This window comes from Cyanistes caeruleus, chromosome 6, assembly GCF_971803275.1.
Source record: "Cyanistes caeruleus chromosome 6, bCyaCae1.hap1.1, whole genome shotgun sequence".
Classification (NCBI taxonomy): Eukaryota; Metazoa; Chordata; class Aves; order Passeriformes; family Paridae; genus Cyanistes; species Cyanistes caeruleus.
In genome coordinates this window covers 5,129,607-5,150,173 of record NC_141706.1, presented here as the reverse complement: position 1 = coordinate 5,150,173, position 20,567 = coordinate 5,129,607, and the positions used below count along the sequence as shown (strand labels likewise).

Below are 20,567 nucleotides of genomic sequence, written 5' to 3'. Positions count from 1 at the left end.
CTGAAATCAGAAAGAATTTTAAAAGATCAGTGAGAGCAGAGATCCCCTGAAAACTTCAGGAAGCTGCTGAGATTCAAATAGTTGAAGATTTCCTGGTGTGGAACTCCTGCAAGGGGATTCTGGGAAGCATCTCTACAAGGATCAGCCACCAGTAGGAGATACGTTTTCCCTACAAAGTTGCTGGACATTCCCTGGACTGCAGGTGAGCCCTGTCACTGCTGGGATCCACTTGCTCACCTTATGTGATACAGACCCCAACTCTGGCACATCAGAAACCAAATTTTCCACCTTCCCTGTGTCCCTTCCTGGAGTACACAGGCAGCTTCCCAAGTACCAGCCCTTGTCCTTCATGCTCAGCTGGGCAAGGGCTTGGCTCTGAGTTCTGAACTGCTTCAAATATATCATTGTTGCCACAGAGAGTTTAGGATAGGAAAGATCCAGGAAAAAAGAAGCAGCGAGGATTTATGTGTAATCCTGTTCTTTGACTGGTGAACCCTTCAATAAGTCATCCAATGGGGCAAAGAGGCAAAGGTTGAACCACGGCAATCCACAGCCAGCTGGTGTTTCTTGGTGCCATAAAGTGGTGAACACAGACAAGGGCACAGGGCGGAACAGGGAGAAGATCAGCTTAGCTGGCAAAAGGGATTTTTCAGCAACTGGCAGCTCACCATGGCTATTCCTCACTGGCTCCTCATGTCTGCCCTCTTTCTGCTGCCCCTCCTGGCACAGGTTTTGGCACAGGAACCAGGTAAGCTCTTTGATGAGGTCCATGTCTCTGAGGAATGTTTCCCATAGGAGGGGGTGGCCCTGTTACAGGTGGGGGGTTGCTACGCTCCAAGACACCTTTTCTCCACAGCTTGTGACCACAGCTCTCCCCCAGCTCCTTCACAATGTGAATCCTTGGGCAATTTTGCATCTTATTTGTGTGTTTTTCTAGGATGTTCTGTCAATAACAACAAACCAAGTGTCCCTGAAAATAAATGTCCTTATGTGGTGACTACTGTCAACGTGCGGCCAGGTTTCACCCTAACAATTGACCCCAATTTCCCCGATGGCCAATTCTTCACCATTGAGGGCTCGGAGCTGAAGCTGACAAAGTGTGTGGACTATGAGGTAAGACTTTAGCTGGCAGGGCTGTAAGGATGGGATGGATAATGCAGGGATGCAATGAGTTTCAACCTGGAGCCTTGGGCTTCCAGGGATTCTTAACCTGTTTCTAAAGGGAATAAGTTATTTCAGCTGTGTGAGTTTGGGAGCTTACGATGAGAGAAAACGATTGGAGAAAACGATGGAGACCATTTATAAGGGCCTAGAATGACAGGATAAGGGGGAGTGATTTCAAACTGCCAGGGGACAGGGTTAGATGGGATATTGGGAAGAAATTATTTCCTGGGAGGGTGATAAGGACCTGACACAGGTTGCCCAGAGGAGTTGTGGCTGTTCCATCCCTGGCAGGGTCCAAGGCCAGGTTGGATGGGCCTTGGAGCAACCTGGGATAGTGAAAGGTGTCCCTGCCTGTAGCAGGGTGTTGGAATGAAATGAGCTTTAAGGTCCTTTCCCACCTAAATCATTCTGGGATTCTGTCATCTTGTGTGAAGCAGAAAGGCAGTATGAACAGTCATTGTGTTCACTTAGGTTGCTGCTAAATTATTTTAACTCCCTGGAGTGCTTTGTATACAGCCACAGGCATCCTTAAGCTCCCTTTCAATGTAACCCCCCACTTCTACTTGTATGAAGAGCAACAACTGGAGCTAACACCATGCAGGTGCTATTGTACTTGCTGCATAGAATGTTTCTGATTTATTCAATTTTAAAAGAAATCTGTTAGAATTCACCTGAGGTGAGAGAGAATGGCAGATTAGCTCTGCCAACAACTTACAGAAACTTCAGGGAGAGTGCCTAGAAGATGGGACTGCTTTGATATCATCATAAACAAGACCCCAGCATTAAGGAAAGAAAGGAAAAGTCAGATACTCCTGAAAATAAGATAAAGCCCAGCAGCATTTCTGATTCATCAAAGCATGGATTTGGCTCATTTGCTTTAGCCAGAGTTTGTACTCTTGGGCTATTTTTACAGTGGGTGGGTTTGTTTTTCATGCAGGAAGACCCTGTGCTGCTGCTGTACTTGATCTGCAAGGACCCTGCTGGCCAGGTGAGTGCTCTCCCACCACTGAGCCCTGGGACTGCAGGCAGCACCTGCTTCCCTCTGCTCTTCCTAATCCTCACATTGGGATGGGCAGATGTTCTCTTTGTGGACAGACACGCTGCTCTCATAGCCACAGAGAGAGCCAAGGCTCTGCCACTGAGGAGGAGGTGGCAGCAAGCCCACAAACCCAGCCCCATTCAGCCCCCATCCTTATACCATCCCCTCTGGCCATTCTGCAAAGCAGGTTGAGCCCCAACAGTCTGTTTTTGTCTTTGATCCTTTAATTTGATTCTTTAATTTGCCCAGACTGATTCCTTGGAAATCCTAGTCACCATTCTGAATGAGAATGACAACAGCCCCGTGTTTGCACAGCCAAACATCACCAGGGATGTCCCAGAGGTAAGGGGTTTTTGGAAGAGAAGAGGGCACTGCTCTCTGGGTACTGTGGGACTGAGGAAGGGTCAACAGGGAGAGGGCTTCAATCAATTTCACACAAACAATAACTACAACAATGTGTTTTTTTCAGGATACAAAAGTAGACACAGCCATTGTAGCCCGTGAAGAATTAAGTGCTACTGATGCTGACCTGGACACCATCTACTATGAACTCACTACCACAGTGCAGGTGAGTATCTCTGGGGACAAACTGTAGCTCTAGAGAAGCTGGATGCAGAAGAACCCCAGCTTTGAGGAGAAGATCACTGCATTTAGTTCTCTCAACTTTTACAAACCCCAAACATTGATTTAGTTAGCGGAGCAGAGCCATCAATGCTGCAGGTATTGAATTCTCTTATGGCTCACATTTTTAATGCACTGTACAGATTAAACTTTAATCTAGGATATTCAGAGCCATAATGACTCAGAGAAGCCTTGCTGGTATGATCTGCAAACATATCAGGAGACCTTTGTACCTCAGGGAACTCAGAATTGCGCTGAGTCGGATGGGGAAAGGAGTCCTCGCCCTGCCTGCCAACAGCAGCACAGGAAATGGATTGTGCACACAGTGCAATCACAGTCTAGAGCACAAGAGCTGGCTGTAAACTCAAATCAAAAGGAAATTCAAGAGAAAAGCCAAATGTTTGTTTGTACTTTTGAAATGCATTGTGGAAAGAGCAGCCAGTGCTTTAATATCCTCAGGGAATTTAAGTTCCTGTGAGCAGAAACCACCAGGTTTCAGCTCTGGGATCAGACTTTGCATTCACATTGGTGTAAGTTCAGAGGGATTTAGAAATTCAGAGGCATAAAATTAATGGAGAACCAAAGCAAGTGTGGAAGGTTATAAAGTAAAATGCAATACATGATATTTCAACTCAGCTTTAGTTTCTTTCAAAGTTCGGCTGTGTTAGGCTAAGGTGGGTGATCCTGCCATTTCTCATAGGCTGAACCATCTTTGACCTTTTCTGTGCATGGAAGTGAGATTGTTTGGCTATTAGGGACCCAAAATCAAGGATTGTTGGCAACTTGCTAGAAGCAGGAAAGAAATGAGGTGATAGATTTCATCCAGAAGCTGCTGAGCAGATGGGCAGTCAAAGCAGGAGGTCTGGGAGAGGAGATTCACAAGAACAAACTTTTCTGATAAGCCAGGCAACTTCAGTGTGCAGTACCAAAGTAGATCAGACGTTCCCACAGTGCCCTTCATCCAGGTCTCCAGGACTAAAGGTCCAGTAGGGATGACAAAGACAGCAACGAGCAGGATTTGGAATGTGTCTGTGAATGAGTCTGCTATAGGAGTTTTTCTTTTCCCTTACCAGGACACAGATGGTTATTTTGCCATAAGAGGAGTTAATAACCCAGAAATTTATTTACAAAAAACATTGGACTATGACAAATTTAATTCGACAACGTTGCTCTTGTATGCCAGGGTAAGTGGTTTGGGAAGAACAGAATGTCTCTTTTGCATGGTCCCTCTTACCTGAAGGATGAGTCTGGATGGGACATCTCTGGGATAACAGGAGGGAGGTGGGGGATTAGGTGTGGGGGGGTGGTGCATTTGGAGCAGCCTTTCCCTGTCCATTAATTCCAGTGACAGACCTGCAGTCAGCCCACCTTTGTCAGCAGAACAAGATAACCTACTGCTTTAGCTACCCTCACATAAATTGCTAATTAAACAGATTGGAGTGACAGTGGCTAAAGGGCCCCAGGCCACTGCTTTTAGCAGATGGGGCCTTGTTTTGGCAGTGAAACTTGTGTCTCATGAGTGTGCTTTGCCTTGGGGGCAGGACAGGCCTGTGAGCAGCCCCGAGCCCAGCAACAATGCCACTGCAACAATAACCATCACCATCCAGCAGAGTGACACCCGGGCACCCTGGTTCCTGCCCTGCACCCGGATCCACACTGACGCCAGCGTCTGCATCAGCAGCCCCTACTCTGGCAGGGTCAACATCTCCGAGATGTCGGTGAGCAGAGGGCTCAGACAGTGCCCCTGCTGCTGTTCCCAGTGGGAAGCACTGAAACATTTCCATGAGCTTCTGCTGGTCTCCAGTGTAACCATCTCCAGATGGTTCAGCAGAACAGGGAGCCTTTGTCAGACCCCCACCCCAAGCAGCACTGCTTCTCCCTGCTCCTACAGCACATCACAGGAGAGGCAAGAGCTGGAACACCAGCTCAAGGCTGTCTCACCTCTGCCCTGGCACAGGCACCAAATCCTGTCCTGCCCAGGCAGAGCCATAGGATCTGCACTGGGCTGGGAGAGCTCCAGATCTGGTCCTGGCCTGTGGTGTGTGATTGTTTGAATTGTTGTTGCAGACAGAGCCACTCCTCCTGGAGCCAGGGCCCATCTATGCTATAGACCCTGACTACACCATCAGTGACAGGATCGTGTACAGCATTGTTGGGGGTGAGTAGGTCTTGTCACCTTCCACAAGGGACACTGCTCGTGTCTCCTGTGCTACCTGCCAAGAGCACTTGAGGGAGGGCCTGGGATTTCTGCCACAGAGACAAAACTAGAGCCACAGAACATTGGTGATTAAGTAGAGGAAACAGACTGTACAGAGAGGAAGAAAAAAAATAATTACAGTCCCACCAACTGGTCCCAGTGAAATGTTTCAAAAAGACTTTGTTTTTTTGTGAGATGAGACTTGTTTTATCTTTAAGTTTTAAATGTGATTTTGTCAATCTGATCATGCTATTTTCATGCAGTGTTTGAGCTGAACCTAAAATTTCCACGTTATCAGCCTAATTTCTATTCATTGCCCAGAATTGTGTTTTAATTCCCTAGCACATTGCCACTATCTCATCTTCCCTGTTTTAGTCTCAGTTTCAAAAGGATCAAAGGAAAGGTCATATTGGTCAAGTGGAGTGTTCCTCTCCCTTTATCTATTATGCCTCATGGCACCACAGTTGTGATATTCTCCTGATATCACAACTGTATTTAAGATGTATTAAAAATGTATTAAAATGTATTAAAGAACATTAAATTCCACTGGCATTTTGGCTACCCTCTCCACAGTCAGTGACTCACATCCTTGTCAACAGAGAGCCCACAGTGTCCCAGGGTGAGGAAAAGAACTGAAAATTCTGCTGATCTTACAACATGTATCCAACATAGGTAGTGTTATGATTCCCACACAGATGTAGGAATCTGATTTCTACCTGTACATAAATACAAGGTTTGTATCTAGACTCCCTTTGTAATCAGCAGAGAGAAATGAGCATTCCCAGAGCAGACTGGGAACTGGATGAAGATTTTCAGTCCTAAAATTGTACCAGAGGCTCTGGGCACTTATTACACTTTACATTGGCAATCTGTGGGCCTAGGCACTGGAAATGCAAAGCTTTGTTGTCCTGACTCATTTAATTGGGTTCACGCACATCTAATGTGTCCCTCTGCATCCCTGGCCAGCACTCCCAGTCTCTGGAGCAGCCAGGCAGGCAAGGAAAGCAGCATTTTTCCTTGGCTAAATGGTATTCACCCAAGGAAAATTCCTTGATGGTATTTTCACTAAGATGTGGAAGAAATGAGTCTGTGAGCTCCAGGTCACTTTATGAAGGAATCTGATGTTTGAATGGTCTTTGTATTTTCCCTAGGGAATACAGACAACGTGTTCTCAGTGGATGCAGACACAGGGAATCTAACCATGAACAAAATAGTGACTTCCCCAGATTCCTTTTTGTTGCAAGTTATGGTAAGTGATGGCATTACAGCCAGCCACCCAGCTCAGCTGGATTTCCAGGAAACTGAGCTGGTTGTGACAGGGATCAGTGACCTCAGTAATAACTTGGTTACTTCCCTTCTTTTGAAGGGCCCAGTGTTTGACCTATGTCTTGCACCAACCCACATGCGAAACTCCTGCAGCAGTTGAGAGTTTCCCCTCAGGTGTGGGTGGTGACAGCAAAGGAAATTCACCCTGGCCACATTCTTCTGAGCTGGGAATTGCAACAGGCTCCAGATCCAGCCTGTCCTTTAGTGTCTCATCAGGGGCAGGAGAAGTCTGGCAGTTCTCTCTCTTTCTCTGCAGGCTGCCCAGGCCAGCAACATAAGGAAATACTCTGTAGCCACTGTAGAGATCAAGGTCATCAATAAAAGCAATTTTCCACCCTACTTTGAGAAGGGGGTCTACAACGGGATGGTGTTTGCTGGGCTGCCCCAGAGAAGCTTTGTCTACCAAGCTGGAGATCCTTCCACCCCCCTGGTGATAACAGCAATGGATCAGGATTTCCCTGATGTAAGAAACTAAAAGTGCTCTGTCTTCTGTCTCACTGCTTCAGGCTTAAAGCAGCATCAGGAAACACAAGGGAGGGGAGGTGGGGAGGGGCAAACACATGTTGTCCTCTAGTGTTCCATGTTATATTCCCTTGGAAATTCCACAGAAACCAGAACCACTTACGGTTTGATGTAATGGGGAGAAGCTGCTGGACTTCCCTCTTCCAAAGCCATTCCCACACAGATCACTTGCATAGGTGTGTTTTCCTTGGGGAAGTACTAAAGTTGCCAACAGAAGCTGGGTTAAGACTTGAGATTCTTTTTTTTTTTTTAATATTTTTGTGATGCTTTCTTGGCCTCTGAGCAACAATGTGAACACAGTTGAGTTCAGCCTTTCTCACCTGCTCAGCCCAGGTTTATTTATTACTCTTTACACCTGCTCCTCAAAAACCTGTCCTCAGAACACCTCAGGTATTTTGGACAAAGCCTGCCAAGGGGTTGCTGGGAGGATGCATGTGAAGCACAGTGTGGTTTGATCACCTGCTCTCTGACCTTTCAGAAAGTCAACCCCAACATTGAGTATTTCCTCAAAAACAGCACCGATTTCATCGCAACCAGGGATGGGCTCATCCTGACCAACACAGTGCTGGAGTCCCCAGGAACTGTGACCATCCAGGTAGGGCACCTGCCTTGGGTATTTTTTCAGGGATGTGGAAAGAAGGAGGAATTCAGCTCCCCTTTTTGCTTGGGTCAAAGGAAGCAGTCACTAACTTTAGACTTGTAAGAAGCTGGATGAGCCCTTTGTCCACACACCTGCCTAAGGCTTGCCTGGCACAGTGCCATGCCCTGTGGAGCTTCTGACCCAGCCTGGCCACAGCACTGCTGGATCCACAGCTGGAAGCACAGAGAGGTCCAGCCTGATGCTCCTGCCCCACACTGCCTCAGAACACGTGCTCTGCACTGTGCTGGGAACTGAACACAGGGCAGGGATGTGGTTCAGCTCATCCACTCCCAGGGCAGGGAATCTTCAGAGCTCTTGTTCCCCTGTGACCAGGCTGTGCAGCCACAGTGAATGGCTGTGCTGAGGATAGGAACAAGGCACTTTCTCCTCAAAGGACCCCCCACAGACCTTGAGAGTGCACTGGAGATCTGGAAGTCCCTAAGCCCATCTCTTTCCCATGTTCCCACAGGCTGTTGGAAAAGATGTGTTGAGCCTGCAGGAGGCAAGCACCATAATTGTGGTGGAGGTCGTCCTTGCCACAGGTAGGCTGGGAAGGTCTCTGTTTTCTGCTCTGGGCAGTCTTTTCTATTTCTGTGGCAAACTGGCCATGATGGGTCACTTGCTGAAGCCTGTGGGCCTGGGCTGAGGCCAACCCCAACCCTACAGGAGGCTCTATGGTGGCTTTAAGAGGCAAAACACCCCAACAACATCCTCACAGCACAGTCACCACATGCCTCAAAAAGCCTCCTGAGACTTCAAGTGGTGCTGCATATGGGAGTGTCTTTTCTCATTGTTCCAAAGCTAAATCTGGGCTTGGTTCATGCTGGGAAATAACCCAGGATGTCTTATCATGGCAAAGGAGACTTTGGCACATCATTGCTCGTTTTTAGCCAAACACAGACAAAACTGCAATGTTCTTACTTGTCTTAGGCAGAGCAGAGGGCAGCTGGCACACCCCAAAGCCAGGCTTGCCCATGAGCCAAGACATTTCTGCCCAGGGCAGGTCAGGGTCTTTCACATCAGGACTTTATGGTCTTACAGGAGAAACAGCCCATGAGTACTAAGAGAGACATGAGGCTTCCTGCTTAACCCTCCAGCTACTGTTTAACTTTGTCGATGTAAAAACAGCTCACACTTCCATGCTGCTGAGAAATGACTCTTAAATTGGTCTTATAAATAAATTAGGATTGAAGTTCATGAAACTTTTATGCTTTGAGACGGACCAATAGCAATGAATTTTTATCTCAGGATAGGCAGACAATGCCCAGGCTTCACTGGGTTCTACACAATGATGTGCGACTGAAGTTCCATCACTTCACCCTCCCATCACCACCTTTGTGGGGTGGGAAAAACAAATGGGCTCCTGGGTCTAAATTTGGATTGATTCCCTAAAGGTAGTGTCACTTCACAGCTAAAAGCCACTAAAACCCCATTTAAGGGCACAGCCCAGTGTAAAACTAGTCCATGTGTGAGCTTACAGAGCTACAAATGCTCCAAGCATGTACCAACACTTCTGGGCAACTTTGAAATGTTGCCCCTGCTGCTTAAGCCACAAAAAGCAATGGTACTGTTGAATATGCAGAATTACTCAGCTCTATGACTCTCAGCCTGTGGGCTGTGGCTCCCCAGGAGACAAGATTAAGCAGCAAAAATTCACTGAGGTCCTAAATCCTTGCCAAGGTGTTAATGATAAACTGAGGGTGGAATCAAATGCAGAGGGATTACTCCAATTCCATTATCATAAACAAGTCAGCAGCAGAACAGAACCTTGTTTCATTAATCATTAATGAGAGTAATTTATACTACAAAATGAAGCTGGGAAACTTCAATAATACCACCACCACCACCACCAAGCAAAGCTGAGAATGGTACTGTCTTTCCACTCTGGTATCAATCTCTGCACAGCTACCCAACACTGACCAGTGGCACTGACCATGAGCAGACTAGGGAATATTGCTACAGCTACAAAAGGGCAGGAAATGTTTTATTGTCCTGGGGACTTTCTAATGCTTTTCCTATTTCCAATCCGATTTTTTGTTGCTTATTTTGATGTGCTCATCTGTATTGGAGGGGATGTTCCAGATGAAAGGAAACTTTGCATTTTCACACACAGATGTACAATCAAACCTCATTTTTGCATTCAGTAGAAGGGTGTAGTGTAAAAGGGTGACGTGGGAAAGTCAAAGAACTAAATGGCTTTACTCCATGTAGCAAATGCTTGCCTGATGCAGTCAGGTTTTTATTAACTTAGTTGAATCACGGGGCAAAAGTCACCGTCCTGTAAATGGCTGCTATTTCCACTTAATGGAATTTATTGGAAATGACAATATTCTGTGTAATAACAAAAGAAGCCCTCTGCTTTTTTGCCCTCAGCAAAAGAAGATTTTCAGGGGTATCATATGTGATTGTCACATTCTGCAGCACAGGATGCTTCCTTGCCTTTCAAAACTTGCTTGGAGCTTCTCCCACAGTGAAGGGTTGTGTTGGAAAATGCTGCCTGCCACTTTCAGGCTTTGTAACACTGGTTTGTTTTCCTTGCAGCTGTAACCCCCTCTGACAAGATGTACTCTGCTCAGGACATGGCTATCTTAGGGGGCATATTGGCAGCACTGCTGTTAATTGCCTTAGTCTTCCTTGGAGTGCTGGTGTGGAAATCCAGTAGATGGTATGGGAAACCTGTCAAATACCTGATGAAGAAAAAGGTCAGTGTCTTGTTTGTACCTGAACTTCTGAGAGGTAGAAAGTGGGATCTGAGGAAGTGTGGATGGGCTGCCCAAGTACCAGACATTGGTGTGAGAGTGGTGAATCACTCCCAAGATGAAGTTTGCAGAGGTGGCATCACTTTGGTGGTGTTTGCTGCTGTTCTTTCTGCCCCTGAGGCTGGAGCTGTGTGGTGGATGAGGGGCAGACATGGTAAGAAGAGCACCACAGCTCCATGGAGCACAAAATCTAGGATAAACATGGCACACATCAGGGGCAGTCTCTGAAAAACACCTGTCTGTGGTTCATCCTCCCTAGTCAAAGGAGAGGAGTCCCTTCATATCTGATCCCAAAGCCCGGGCTCAGACACTTGTCTGCACCTGAGCTATTTAATTTTGGATGTCTCAGGTCCCTGGCAGATTGGTCACTGGGAAGTTTAGGGTGTAATTTGTCTGACCAGATGTTGGTCTGTGTCATAGGCTGGGCCTGCCAGGAGCCCTGAGTGCAGAGCACATTGCTCAGGTGGGTAGCAAAGTCCTTCACCCTGAGTGAGGGAAATCCCACTGCAGAATGGGGTGGGTACAAATCACCATGTGTGTGGTGCTGGTCCTCAGCCCTCCTGGAGAACAAATCCACTCATCTGAGAAAACTCCAGAAATGGAGCCAATAAAAAAATGTTTCTTCCAGGGATCTGCATCTTTCCCTGCCTTCAAATGGGTCTTTCTGCAAACCAAGCTGAACTTTCCTGAGCAGGAGCTCAGTCACTGCAGCCACCCCTTCCCTCCTGCACCCCATTTCTTTTCCTGTCACAGTCACAATGTGTCTCTCCTCCTGTAGCTCTCCACGGAAATCTCTGGAGGTCACCAGAACGAATATTACCAGGAAGATGAGCAGCCTTATGTGAACACCAAGCAGCATGAGCCATCAGAAACCAGCAGTGTCCAGGCAGAGCCTCCTGTGCCAGAGCAGCCAGCACTTGCTTTGTACTCCTCTGGTGCAGAGGAAACAGAGAGTCTCCCAAAGGACTCCATAGCTTCCACTGTCATCTTTAACCAGGAAGAGAAAGAGGAAGAAAAGGAAGAAGAGGCTGAACAGGAGAAAGAAGTGAAGTCAATCCTCAAAACAGACAGGAACTTGGCAGATGATGGCTACAAAGCTGTGTGGTTTAAGACTGATGTGGACCCCGAGGCTGGAGAGAGGGTTGAAGTGATTGAGGACAATGCAGCAGATGATGATGATGATGATGATGATGACAGTGACCAAGATCTGCAGAAGAATGAGGAGGAGGAGGAGGAGGGAGAAAGTTCTGACACAGACAATCACCACCGAGGGCTGGAAGAGCCCTTTGCCTCAGAGAGCTCATCACCCCCAGCAGCAGAGGTGACAGCCAACATGTCTCACGCAGGTGCAGGGACAGCTGACTCTAAGTTATAATGGAAATTGGGTACATACCCCCAGAAATGGGGCAACCTCAGTTTCTTTGCTGACATGAAGCCCATTTTTCTGCTCAGGGGGAAAACTGGAATGCAGAAGGGTGAGGTTATCTGTCCTGCTTGTCTGAATGCAGCAAATAAGGCCAGAAGAGATTACAGCTAATTTAACCCTTTGGTGAGATCTTAGAATATGACTTAGGATTTTCAGGGTGAAGCATTTAATCTTTCCACCTTCCTGCCTGTTCCCCCTGGGTCCCTTGACATCACCTTTCCCAAACTGGCTGCAGGTACAGCAGAGCTGTAGCTGACCTGGTCTGGCAGCAGCAAGCCCAGCTCACAGGAGCAGTTGTGTGTGGGCTCTGCTCTGTTCTCCCAGCAGAAGCAGCTGCAATGTGCCACCAGGCCCTTGTCCTGCCAGCCTTGTCCGGCCTGAGGCTCCATGCTCAGGACCTGCTGTTTCCTTTGTCACTGGTAAACAAGGACTGAACACATGTTCTTTACTGAAGGACTTTGTCATCCATTTTCTACGTCATAAACCCACTAATTGTGCGCTACTTTAGCTGTTTATCTGCTGTCTGTCTGGTAAAAGAGCTCCTGAGATATTGTCTTAAAGTGCCAAGTCTACTCTATTCCCAGGTAGCAGAGGGAAGGAAATATTTGATGCTCTTGTCTTGGTTTGCACCTCCCATCAACCAATCGCTTCTCTCAGCTGGCAGCCAAAAGCTGGGCTGGTTTCCACCAGCTGAGGTCATGGCTGTGTGCATTTGCATCTTCCGATCATCAGCACAAGATCTGTGCTGCTCCTGGAGAAGGAAACCAAAGAGTGACTGCTGGGATCTGCAGGAACATCAGAGCACATGTGATTCCCAGGGAGGCTTTTATCCTCTCGGGCCATACATGTCCCAGTGCTCCCATGCTCAGTCCTGCTCTCCTGTCTCTGAGGAATGCTGCCCTCCTGGACTTCAGGAGCTGTATTTGTGCTGAAAATCAAGCCCAGGACCTGGGAAGCTTTCCTACTTCCTGCAGCAAAGCCATCTGCCTGGGAATTGCGGTGTGGAAATGGAGGGTGGGGAGTGCACCCAGTGTTTCCCACATGAAGAGTCCCTCCAGCAGCTTTGGGATATCTCCAGGAAGCATTTCCTACAGGACTGTGAGAACTCTCTGGCAGCTGCTCACTGATCTGCCACCAGCAAGGCTGAGGGTCTAGCCTGCCTGCCCCCTGTGCTGATGCTGCTCCTGGGAGGGCTGCTGATGGGGGGAGAAGCTGGAGTGCTTCTCTGCTCCATTTCCTTGGTGGCTGTGCCATGTGTGGTCAGTGCTCTGCTGTCTGTCTGCCTTCCCCCTGCTGCTGTGTACTCTGGATTTCTGCTGGCACACTGATTTATGAGCTCCCTGCGACTGCAATCTGTGTTCAGCTCTTGGTGCTTTCCCTCCCCTCACCAGTGCGCTTCCCATGCTCCTGGAATGGGACTGGTCCCATCAAAACAGTCTTTGTTGTCTCCCAGGTCCCATCAGTGCATACAGCCGTGGGGTTTGGAGTTTTTCAGGGTTATGGGTGTTTAATTTCAGAGGTGATGTTTGGTAAATATTGTGTCTGTGGAAGTGGTGGTGGCTGTTGTGAGGAGAAGCACAACAACACAATAATAAAACTTGGCAGCAGGCAGAGCTCAAATTCCAGCTATGCCTGTTAAAACCTCCAGATCCTGTGTTCTTGACTCCTGTCTTTTTGGAAATAAATGAAGAAAAATGTGTAAGGAACAAGAAGAAAATTTAACCTTTTAAGTTCAAGTTCACGTGAGCTTGCATCTGTTCAGGTTGGTTTGTCTGCTGAGCTTGGGAAGGGTGACAGAGTTTTTGCTTCTTTGTACAGCCATTACATTCATTTATAAACATCTGCATAGGAAAGAAAAATGCACTGACAGAAATGTTTTTAGAAAATTGGATCAGCTTAATTTTTTTTTGATGGCAAATAAATATGTGAGTACCTTGAAGATCTCATCCTTACACTCCAAAGACATTCAAGTGCTTTTGGAAGTTTAACTCTACAGGTAGATTTAAGAAATCTCTGTCACCCCATCCCCAGTCAAGCTCTGTTTTTATTTCTGTACCAGCTTAGAATGATATTTTTTAGCATTTGTAATGCAGAGCTGTAAAAAGCTGGTCAGCAAATCTGCAGGAGGAGAAAGAGCAGTTTCAGTGGCTGTGCTAAGTGTGGATTTGAGGTTTTACAGGTGGGAGTGGCACAGATGCCAAGGGAGAGGATCCTCACAGCTTTCCAGCTTTGAGCACCCTCTCCTGATGTAACACAGACCTGGCATGTGCCTCTTTCACCTTCATTTTGGCCTCTAGAAGGAAAAGAAGGCTCTCAGCTGCCAGGGGAAACTCTAAAGCTGAATTGAAACCAGCAGGTGCAAGCAGAAAATTGGAAAAATCAAGTAAATACAGACATTTTACATGCAGGAAGTTACAGAAACTGACTGAAAAATTCCCAGGTGTCTGAAAATTAATTTCTGCTCAAATTTTGTCCCCATATAGAACTGAATTTCACATATTTCCTCGAGTGTCATTGGCATAACTGACAGCAAATGCATCCTTCTGCCTTTTTTTTGCTTCTGAGAGAAAAATGCTGCTGGCACATGGCTTGCCAGAGTGTGGAGGACATTTGTTGTTTCAGTTTTGAAGAGATGGAAGAGAACTGGCGACCTTTCTCTTTGTATGTAGGATAGCAGAATGATCTAGCATTTATAAACTTCCAAATGATAAGCAATCAGAGATAGAAGACCTGTTTTAACCTGATTCCCCTTAGATATTGAGCAGCCTTAGCTCCAAAAGGGACATGACAGAAAGTGGATGGGCTGTTACACCAGTGAGTCAGGTTGTAGTCCCACCCCTGATCCTTCAGGAGCTGGCTCAGAGAAAACATGAAAACACACATTTTGGGGTTGAAAAATCTTTTGAAACATTTAAAAAAAGGTAGTAATAGGAAAGAGAATGACTGATACTGTACAGTCAGTAGTGAACAAATTTGAAATCTTCTTTAGAAACAACCCTGATACAAGGAAGAGGATTGTGTTAGGAGTAACAAAGGCAGAGGATCTTCCTGGAATTACTGGTAAATAGATTTTGCAGAGTTACCATGCAAAGAGGGATACTGGTACATACTGGAACTTCAGTGGATGGCCAGAAGCTTACTCCTGTCTCACTAACACAATCAAGGAAGTGGGGAAAGTTTTGCTCAATCATATAATTCCAAGGTTCAGGGTTCCCTTGGGGATGTCATCAGGGCACCACACTTTGTTGCAACAGTGGTTAAAGAAGTTATCTGGATTTGGAGAATTCCTTGGGACCTGCATACACCTTATAGGCCCCAAGTGAGTGGTAAAGTTAAACATATGAATGGGTCACAAATCAGCAAAATCTGTCAGGAAACATCCATGACATGAGTTCAGGCCTTGCCTATGGCTTTACTGAGAATCCACAGACAACCAAGGTGGAGGGATAACATCAGTCCCCATGAAATAATGTATGGCAGGCCATATCAAATCCCACATGTTCCAGGTGAAGTTCACATGAAGGGGAAACTTGATTTACAGAGATATCTAATTGCTTTAGGTTCCACTTTGCAGAAGGTGCAGAATTACATCGCGCTGTCCAGACCCACAAGACAGGACACACCTGCACATCCTGTCCAGCCTGGAGACTGGGTCTGTGCTGAGTGATGGGACAGTGATCCTCTGTAAGCCAAGTGGAGAGGACCATTCCAAATCCTGCTGATTGCCCTCACTGCAGTCAAAATTGCTGGCAAAGGACCCTGGGTTCACTACTCCAGAGTTAAGAAGGCTTCTGCTCCTGAAACAACTGTAAAAACAGAGACTGATGCAGACAAAAAACATGTTTTAAATGTTTTTTAACATTTTAGGCACTCTTCTGTGCCTAAAAAACTGTTCATGATAATCACTATTCTTCTTTTCATGACAGCCAACTGTGCAAGACATTACTACTGTTAGATATTTACTGTTTTAGATATTTATGTATTGTTAGGTATTTATTTACTGTTAGATATTGCTGTCCTGGAATTTTCTTCGAGGGTAGTGACAAGACTTTTTCTACATCGGATCTGCGTATTTTGTGTTTTAGAAATCATTGATACATTTATTTCTTTTGCAAGTGCACACCACCATCTAATGGAGCCATTGAAAGGTGGCATTGGGAAGGTAAAAGTTTCTCCTTTAGTGAGGGATCAATGCAAATGGAGCAGTTCCTTTTGGGATCCTGCATCAGTGGGAGTGAAAAATGTGAAGGCATATAAACCCGAGAAGAATGTGAACAACACCGTGTTATGTGAGCACTTCAGGGATTGGGAAGGAAAGGTAATGCCTACAAATGTCATTTTGTACCAGGATCTTATTTTTGGGATGGTTTGAATTTTAAATATAATTTCTACACAACAGAAAGAATGTGATGCTGAGAAGAAAATCACATAGCACCAATGCGTGTGGTGCTGTTCAAGGAGAGTGAGGTGGAGATGAAGCCAGCAGCAGTTTTCTCCTCTTGCCCATTTTGTGTACAAGGTTTTGTGTGATATTTTCAATTTTGTAGCTAGTGTCAAATGTGAAATAAGCTGATATTACATATGACTGGAGAGGAATTCATATTTCCCCTTGATTGTTGTGTGAATTAAACATTTGAAATGGATGGTGAAGAGCTGATGCAAATTCCTTCTCAGCTCAGTAGCTGCTGCTGCCATTAAAAAAGCCCTAGAACAAAAAAGACAGTGCTGGGCATCGCTTTTCCCCAACAATCTCAAACTGCACAACACACACTGTTGCTTTGCTTTTTACTTTCAGCTGTATGCACTCATATTTTTTCTCTTGCTAAGCCTGGCTCTATAATTTTAATCTGGCCACAAAAAGTGACAGGCACAAAGCAGTTTTTTAGGTTTAACATACACATCGAAGAATATCAACAATAGCACACCACTGGGGCTTTGAGTTTTCCTATCCTGCCACATGTACTAACACATTCTTTCTAACACGTGGGTCTTACAACAAACAGCTCTGGCAGCTTTCCTGTAAACTGCACTACACATACTGGTGCTGTGGTTTTTGTTTCCAGCTCTATACACCTTTACAGTTTTTCACTTTTGCAGAGTCTAGCTACAAAATTGAAAACATCTGGCAAAAATCTTGGTCACAAAAAGAGACCTGAAAAATTTTGCTGCCTCCTTTTATAACTTGCATCCTCTGAATTGTAAGATACACCATGGAGCTGTGCAGTTTTCTGCTGGACTTTATGTACTGTCGTAGAGCTCAACTTCAAAACTTAACAGGTTTAGTAAATTGTTACCATACTAAATGTCCTAGAACAAAAAAACCAGAGTTTTTAATTTTCTTCTTACAGCTTATAAACTGCTCACACGAAATTCTATGTTTTCTCCCTGTCATCCATATGACTGTGCACTTTCTCTCTTGCAGAGCCTAGTTACAAAATCAAACCCCAAAAAATTCAGCAGATAATCCACAGAATAAGTTCCAGAAGAAAGAGCAAGTGCTGGATTGAACCTTTCTTTTTCAACCTATAAACTGCACTTCCAAAAATAAGACTATTCTCTTTCCTTCCCAGATATATTCAGGATCTTGTTCTTTCAGTCTCGCAGAGCCAGGATCCAAAACTGCTCCCAAATAAAGGTGAGAGGAGAAAAAGCTCTTGGCTTGTCCCTGTCTCTGTGGCGGTTCAGCAGTTCCTCTAGATGGCGGTGTTTATTTGCAGAAAAAGGAAATGGACACTGGCTAAATAAACAACTCCAAGTGCAGAGACTGAAAACATCACTACTCAAACACTATGCCAGGACAGAAACGTGCTTGGTTTTAATTTCTGGATTCAACAAACGAAGTTTATAGCTGAGTTCACCTATTGAATACAATTCAGGCACCAAAAAGGTGCCAGGTTATAAAGCTGTAGCAGGCCTTTATCTACCATTGACAGCCAGAAGAGAACCGGGGCTCCCATGGAAAAACACTTCCAAACACTTCCAAGAACACACCATCAAAATTCGAATAATATGTCCAATAATGAATATGTCCAAGGATTGCTCCAACACAAAATTTTCAGGACAGAAAGGCCTTGATGACCTTTGTCTCTGATGGGCAGCTGCATTAGTTGTATCCCTTCCTATGTAAAGGAATGCCCAGTTTTGATATTCTGTGTATAGCTAACTTTGAATATTTCCACTGAATTGCTCCCACATAAAGGGTCCCTGGACAAAATGTTCTTGCTGGCTTTACCTCTGATGAGAATATTTTATCATTTACACCTTTGTTGAGGACTACACGGAGAGGTACAACAGGAGTACATGTAGACATGTACAACCCTGTGTTAAAGGCCATGAAGATCAGTGGTGACACCTAGGCAGAAGGACACTGGGGATCTCAGGGGAAAAAGCTGAATTTGTGCATGGGTGGACTGTGAAGTTTTAAAAACCAAGGGACTCCTCTGCTTGGGGTCCCTTGTCAGAGGCACTCAGCTCAAGCTGTTCCTGTGTCTCTCTGGCATGAGTGAGTTGCTTAATGGAACAGTTTGTTAATATATTATGGAAAATCTGGTGTTGAACAGGTAAGGAGACCTGGTCTGTCTGTGTGAGAGTGGGGGTGTGTAGGGAGTCAAGCAATGCCCCACAGGGCTCACTGGCATTGCCCTCTATGAAGAGGCTCAGTCCCACCATTAAAGCATCTGGTGGTGGGAATGTGGCTGCAAGACCACTTCCTGAAAGGTCTGAAAAGGACCTTTCCTTAATACAGAAATGCAGAAAATGTGAGAAAACACTGAAATTCTTGAGATACAAGCCCACCTGTGCTCTTTCAAAAGTATTTCAACCATAGCTAAATTTGATAGCTCTTATACGAATCTAAATTCACGTGTTTGTATTTGTAAGAGAGCAGAGGAAAGGCTGAGCGGCTCAAAACAACAGGGCAGGAAAGCAGTGGGGAAAAGGGTGAGTTCTGCCTGGATGGGACATTTCACTCATCTCCTCCTCCCACTCCTGCCTGGCTCTTTGGGCTTTCTTGCACTTGGCTGCACAGAGATTCTCCTTGGGAACTCAGCAGCAGGTGAGCGCTGTACTGGGCATGGGATCTGAACACATGGGATCTTTGTAAGCCCCAAAATGTGCACTGACAAGATTTTGGAGCTGAAATTAACATTGACCTGCCTGGGAGAGGGCTCCAGGGGTCTGAAACTGATAAAGAGCAGCAAGGTGTGTGCCCTGTAGCACACTCTCCAGCCCTGGATGTAAAGCTGTTGACACAACACTGGATCTCCCTCTCTCCCACTTCTCCCTCACCCTTACATTCTTCCTCTTGAAATATATTTTAAGCCTGATGGAAAAAACTCAAACCATCAAAGATTCAAAACCTTGCCAAGTGTCTGATTCTATCTGGGTATTCCAAAGTTGCCAAGTGCCTTGTAAAGTCTGCAAGCAGAAGTTCTTTATATTGAAAACCCTGATAACTTTATTTTTCATCCCTCTCACCACCTACAGTATATCCAACCACCTTCTCCTAAATCCTCTGAACAAGACCAGATATTTCCCTTACTAGAAGCCTTTCCTGAGGGAATTTCAGCAGGATTAAAATCTTGTTAAAATTAAATCAGGATTTAAAACTATTAAAGATGGCCTTGAACTCTTTTTTACCCATGCTGGAGCTGCCTTGATTTAACCCACACGGGTGAAAGAAAAATGACACTGATCGTGTACTACACAGAACAGATTTCTTTTCATGTGAGAAAAAATTATGAATACAAGTACATAGAGAAGTTGTCCATAATTATGACTTAATCACCATTGTTATTGTTTGAAATTAGAAAACTCTGGCCTAAAGGTTTGCTTAGAATCATATTTTTTTCTTTGGATATCAACCAGCTAATATTCTTTGAGATATGAAAGTAGATGTTTGCCCTTTATTTTAGTTAAGCAATGGTATGTTATATTGAATTACTGCATGGCATACTTGTGGAATAATTAATGGGGTTATTGAATAATACACATTCAGTTAACTAACCAGTCATTCAGTCCTTTCTCTTGAATGAGCTCCTGTTGCTGGGGACTCTGTTATACTGTTTATTTTGTAAACTTCCATTTACAGAAAGATATCACAGTGCAGACTGCAAGGAAAAAGAGATGGGAAAGAAAGGGACAAAAAAAGCAGAATTGTTGCCAGTGCAATAGCTCTTTCAAGTACAAGGGCTACAAGAAAAAAGAAATTAAAAAAGGAATTGTTAAATTGCTATTTTGTTACATTTTGGGGGTTATGAGAAAATCCTTGAATTTCCAGTCCTGATTCTGGTATTTACTTTTGCATGGAGAGAGCACATTTCTTAGCCACATCAAGATTGTGTTGTATGTCAGTAACTGCAACTGGACTTTTTGCTTAAAAGAAAAAAAACACTTTCTAGTGCATTAAAAAAACCCAGTTTCTTATTTATAGGAACATTTGATGCCAGATCAGAACCACCTGTATGTACTGGGGTGGCTGGTGACTATAGGCTGCCTTTCTTGTCCCTGGTTTTGAAAAAATACTTTTGATATAACCCTGAAAAATTCTTACCAGGTGAATATTGCTTCTGTTAAAGCAGCTGTTCTGTGTATTTAGAACATTTTAATGTACTTTGTGCCCTTCTGTACTTCCAAAAAACATAAATTAATGGAATGTTTTTCTGAATAAAACAATACAGAATTGTTTTCTTATTGAGATTTCTGAAATGTCAAGTACCTAATGTTAAATCCCTCTGCTGTTAACAGCTTGTCCATTTCCCTGCATGAGCAAAAAATAAAGTACAGGTTGAAGAGTTTAGATGTTACTTGCAGACAAAATAAAAGGGAGTAGTACTCTTAAGGGAGTACTAAGCCAAAATGGGTATTTTGAAGAT

The 20,567-nt window shown here is 45.0% G+C and overlaps 1 protein-coding gene across 1 annotated transcript; it reads left to right on the top strand.

Moving 5' to 3' along the window:
• Nucleotides 1-567: 567 nt before the first annotated feature.
• CDHR5 (cadherin related family member 5) lies at nt 568-13,341 on the top strand. The gene is made up of 14 exons (XM_023928508.2): nt 568-748; nt 938-1,113; nt 2,102-2,152; nt 2,453-2,545; nt 2,673-2,771; nt 3,898-4,008; nt 4,366-4,542; nt 4,892-4,982; nt 6,173-6,270; nt 6,604-6,810; nt 7,348-7,464; nt 7,979-8,051; nt 10,051-10,211; nt 11,047-13,341. Exons 1-14 carry the CDS (start codon nt 670-672, stop codon nt 11,641-11,643), a joined length of 2,130 nt encoding a protein of 709 aa, XP_023784276.2. The 5' UTR covers nt 568-669; the 3' UTR covers nt 11,644-13,341.
• The last annotated feature ends 7,226 nt before the right edge of the window (nt 13,342-20,567 follow it).